The following is a 4,792-nucleotide window of genomic DNA, read 5'->3' as shown; positions in this document are numbered from 1 at the left end:
ATTGTTGGCTATTGCTACAAATATACCCCAGCGACTTAAGACTGCTTTTGTGCTCCAGGGTCACATTTATTCAGTTTTCAGATTATGTATAAATCTCAATTTAAAAAAATTGGCCCTTAAGACTGCTTTTGTGGTCCAGGGACACATTTTTCACAATGGAAAAACACGGTTTCATTTACTTTATGTGAAAGCATTGTGTTTATTACGATGAAGAGCAGCTGGTAAACAGAGTGCTGTAACTGCACTCAGATCTGAGCTCCGCTGAAGGTGATTTGTGTCCCTGCCGGGCTCCTGTAGGTGGGGCCGATGGCGTGGCTGGGGCCGCAGACTGATGAGGTCATCAAGGGCCTCTGTCAGCGCGGGAAGAAGAACCTGCTGCTGGTTCCCATCACTTTCACCAGCGACCACATCGAGACACTGCACGAGCTTGACATCGAGTACTCGCAGATCCTCGGGGAAGCGGTGCGTCTGTTTGCTGCTTTACTTGCTTTAAATTAAGATTCTTGTTGCATAACACTTCAATCAAGTGACTTAATATAAAGTGGTCAACAGTTAAACTATACTTTTAAAATTATATATATATATATATATATATATATATATATACACGCATAATATATTGTATATATTTATTATATAATATCATTATTATAATATACTTAGAATAATATTGTTTACATTTGGCAGACTCTTTTATCCAAAGCAACTTACATTTCATTCGATTTGTTGTTCATGCATTCCCTAAAGATCAAACCCATAATAAAAAAAAGATTTATATTATTTATTTATTATATAATTATAATATAATTGATTATTCTTTAATTATAAAAACTGTAATAATAGAAAATAATAATAAGAATTTTATATACACACACAACACACACACACACACACACATTGAACAGGTAGTTTTACACCAAATACAACTAGATAACCTAGAATACACAAATTGAAAACTGTAGTGATTAAATTTTATATACAGTTGTGATGACTAGCAGCATTTACACACATGGTCAGAATTGTTGGCACCCTTGGTAAATATGATCAAAGAAGGCTGTGAAAATAAATCTGCATTGTTAATCCTTTTGATCTTTTATTTAAAAAAATTACAAAACTCTAACCTTTCATTGGAGAATGAATTATTGGCACCCCTAGAAATTCTTATGAGTAAAATATATCTGAAATGTATTCCCATTCATATTCACAATTTTGAGCACACCAGCCATGGCTTCCTGTTTATTATCCAGCCACGGCTTCCTGTTTCACGGGAATATAAATAGGAGGGAAAACAAAGGCCAAATTGATAATTGAGCTTCACTAATTAGTGAAGTGGCTTTAAGAAAAGAGCTAGAGCAGTGAAAATTCCCATTTCCACCATCAGGGCAATAATTAACAAGTTCCAATCAACAGAAAATGTGTCTATATCATCCTAATGCACGGTGAGGAGGAGAGTTTGAGCAGCCAAAGACTCTCTCTGAGGACCACAGCTGGAGAATTGCAGAAAAAGGTTGAGTTTCGGGGTCAGAAAACCTTTAAAAAATGATCAAACAGCACCTACATCACCGCATGTTGTTTGGGAGGGCTTCAAGAAAAAAATCAAGAAAAGAAAATGCTCTCATCCAAAAACAAGCATATTCCCCAGCATATTCTGTGTTCAGACACGACTGGAACGTCAAACGGACAATAATCCAAAAACAAACCTTAAAAACAACACAAAAATTGGTCACTTCTGCTATGGCCAACCCAGTCCTCTGACCTGAACCCTATAGAAAATGTGTGGTGAACTGAAGAGGAGAAGCACCGTCATGGAGCTTTCTTTTTTCAAAAAGGTTTCAGAAAGTATTGAATAAAAGGGTGCCGTTAATTGTGTCCAATGTGTATTAGAGAAAAACAGTTATTTCATAATGATATTCCCCCCCCATTTTAAATTCTTATTCTCCAATGAAAGGTTAGATTTTTGTGCAATTTTTTAATAAAAGATCAAAAGGATTAACAATGCAGATTTATTGTCATAGCCTTCTTTGATCATATTTACCAAGGGTACCAACTAATGGTAAGCCACACAAGGATTCATTGAATCTGTGAATTGCTGTTTGAGCTGGGAAATGAATAGGAGTCATTGAATGAACTGATTCACTGAAATGAATCAGATATGGCAACACGAGGAGAGTAAGTTTGATCAATGCCTCGGTTTGCTACAGTAAATGACAGAGATCAGTAAATGTCCTGCTTTGTCCCGCAGCAGCTGATGTGCTGATGTACTGCAGACTGTAGTGTGTACTGTAGGTTAGTTGTTTCCCATCACTGCAGTGTCTGTTATTAACAGTGAGCTGAGCGATCTTTGACCTTTGACCTCTGCTCTCATATCTGAGACTCATCGATCAGTGCTTCGCTTCTGAAGAGTGTGAGTGTGTTACCCAGACTCATGCGGTGTGTGTGTTTGCCCTGAGGCTAGCATTAGCGTGAGTCTCTTCTGCCGGTTTCTCTCACCTGTCCATCGATCTGTGGCCCCGGGGCCGCCCGTCTGCAGCAGGGGTCTGATCTGATCCGGTCTCCTGTCTGTTCTTCTGGATCTGGGCCTCCGGCAGATGTGGGAAACTGCTGTTTGATAGTATTGGTTAATAGCTAAAACATATTAAAATGTCAGTGCACATTTTGAGCAATAACATTACTAGGGTTAGTATGGCTAACTATAAATAAAACTTAAAAAAATATTTTATAACTTGTAGAATAATAAATATTAACAAAAAAATGTTTTATTGAAAAATGTATATATAATTTGTGACCCTGGAGCACAAAAGCAGTCTTAAGTCGCTGGGGTATATTTGTAGCAATAGCCAACAATACATTGTATTTGTCAAAATTATAAATTTTTCTTTTAAGCAAAAAATCATTAGGATATTAAGTAAAGATCATGTTCCATGAAGATATTCTGTAAATTTCCTACCGTAAATATCTCAAAACTTAATTTTTGATTAGTAATATGCATTGCTAAGAACTTCATTTGGACAACTTTAAAGATGATTTTCTCAAGATTTAGATTTTTTTGCACCCTCAGATTCCAGATTTTCAAATAGTTGTATCTCGACCAGATATTGTCCTATCCTAACAAACATACATCAATGGAAAGATTATTTATTCAGCTTTCAGGTGATGTATAAATTTCGAATTGTGAAAAAAGTATGTGTGTGTACAAAAGTATTACGTGCATTTTTAATATAATAGAAATATTCATAATTTCACACAGTTTATATACTATGTAATTCTATATTCTATATTATAGTATATATGAAATTATGAATTTGTTTTATCTTATCTTATATAATTATTTTATCTCTATCTATAATAAAATATATGTATTCTACCGTAAATATATTAAAACTTAATTTTTGATTAGTAATATGCATTGCTAAGAACTTAATTTGGACAGCTTTAAAGCCGATTTTCTCAGTATTTAGATTTTTTTTGCTCCCTCAGATTCCAGATTTTCAAATAGTTGTATCTCGACCAGATATTGTCCTATCCTAACAAACATACATCAATGGAAAGATTATTTATTCAGCTTTCAGGTGATGTATAAATTTCGAATTGTGAAAAAAGTATGTGTGTGTACAAAAGTATTACGTGCATTTTTAATATAATAGAAATATTCATAATTTCACACAGTTTATATACTATGTAATTCTATATTCTATATTATAGTATATATGAAATTATGAATTTGTTTTATCTTATCTTATATAATTATTTTATCTCTATCTATAATAAAATATATGTATTTAAAAATCGAAAATTATTCATTTATTTTTTATTTATTAATTTTCTTTTTTTTTTTGTTGTATTAAATATAACATTTTATTTTCTTGCCTTCATCAACCATCTTGAATTTTTCTCTAAGTCAAGGTTTCTTAGAAGTAAAAAAAATTATTTTACTTGCCAAGGCATCATTTCTCATTTTTTGTTTAGTTCAGGTTGAAGTACTAAAATAACCAAGACTAAATAAAGTACAACTAAAACTAACAGTCATATTTGAAAACAACAAAAACTAATAAAAATAATAAAAACACTCAACAAAATGACTAAAACTTTAGCTAAAATTAAAATGAAAACAAAATATAAAAATAAAATCTAATTAGAAATATTCACAAACACTATAATAGCATCTCAGTGATACTAAAATAACACTGAACGCAACACAAAAGCATAAAACTAGATTGTTTTTGTCGATCAGCGTACTTGATTATGCAATTAGACTCTTTTTAATGAAAAAATGTAGTTTTGTGTGTATGTGGTCAATAAAGTAGATGTAATAGTGCTTCTGCAGATGTGCTGTAATGTGACTGAACTGTGTGTTTCAGTGTGGCGTGGAGAACATCAGACGAGCCGAATCTCTGAACGGAAATCCACTGTTCTTCAGGGTAAGAGCGAAGGCATGATCATAGTAGGGATGCACGATATTGGATTTTTGCCGATATCCGATATGCCGATAATTTTCAACTCATTTTGGCCGATAGCAGAAGAAGATGCAGATATATACCGACATATTTCCATTTGTTTGGAAACAACACCAAATCTCCTGTGCAGAGATTATAAACAAATTATTCTTAGTTTTTTACTTGTTAGAATTAAATAAACAACAATGAAGTTATTTTATAACGATGAAATAACTATAATTCAATCACTGCATTTTTTTCCCCAGACAGATGCAGTGGTATCCAATTCCGATAACGTTCCGATAATATCGTGCATCCCTATAATATATAAATTAGTGCTGTCAAAAGATTAATCGCTT

General features: G+C 33.1%; 1 protein-coding gene across 1 annotated transcript in view; it reads left to right on the top strand.

The window, feature by feature from the left end:
* The window catches only part of fech (ferrochelatase), a 23,398-nt gene that overhangs the window by 12,117 nt on the left and 6,489 nt on the right, over positions 1-4,792 (top strand). Inside the window, exons 9-10 of the mRNA XM_016440105.1 lie at positions 298-462; positions 4,359-4,418. Of these exons, the coding sequence (XP_016295591.1) occupies positions 298-462; positions 4,359-4,418 (225 nt within the window). The remainder of the gene's footprint in view (positions 1-297; positions 463-4,358; positions 4,419-4,792) is intronic.

This window comes from Sinocyclocheilus anshuiensis, unplaced genomic scaffold, assembly GCF_001515605.1.
Source record: "Sinocyclocheilus anshuiensis isolate Anshui unplaced genomic scaffold, SAMN03320099.WGS_v1.1 scaffold1151, whole genome shotgun sequence".
Taxonomy (NCBI): domain Eukaryota; kingdom Metazoa; phylum Chordata; class Actinopteri; order Cypriniformes; family Cyprinidae; genus Sinocyclocheilus; species Sinocyclocheilus anshuiensis.
The sequence above is the reverse complement of the archived record's forward strand: the minus strand, read 5'-3'. Positions and strand labels throughout refer to the sequence as shown.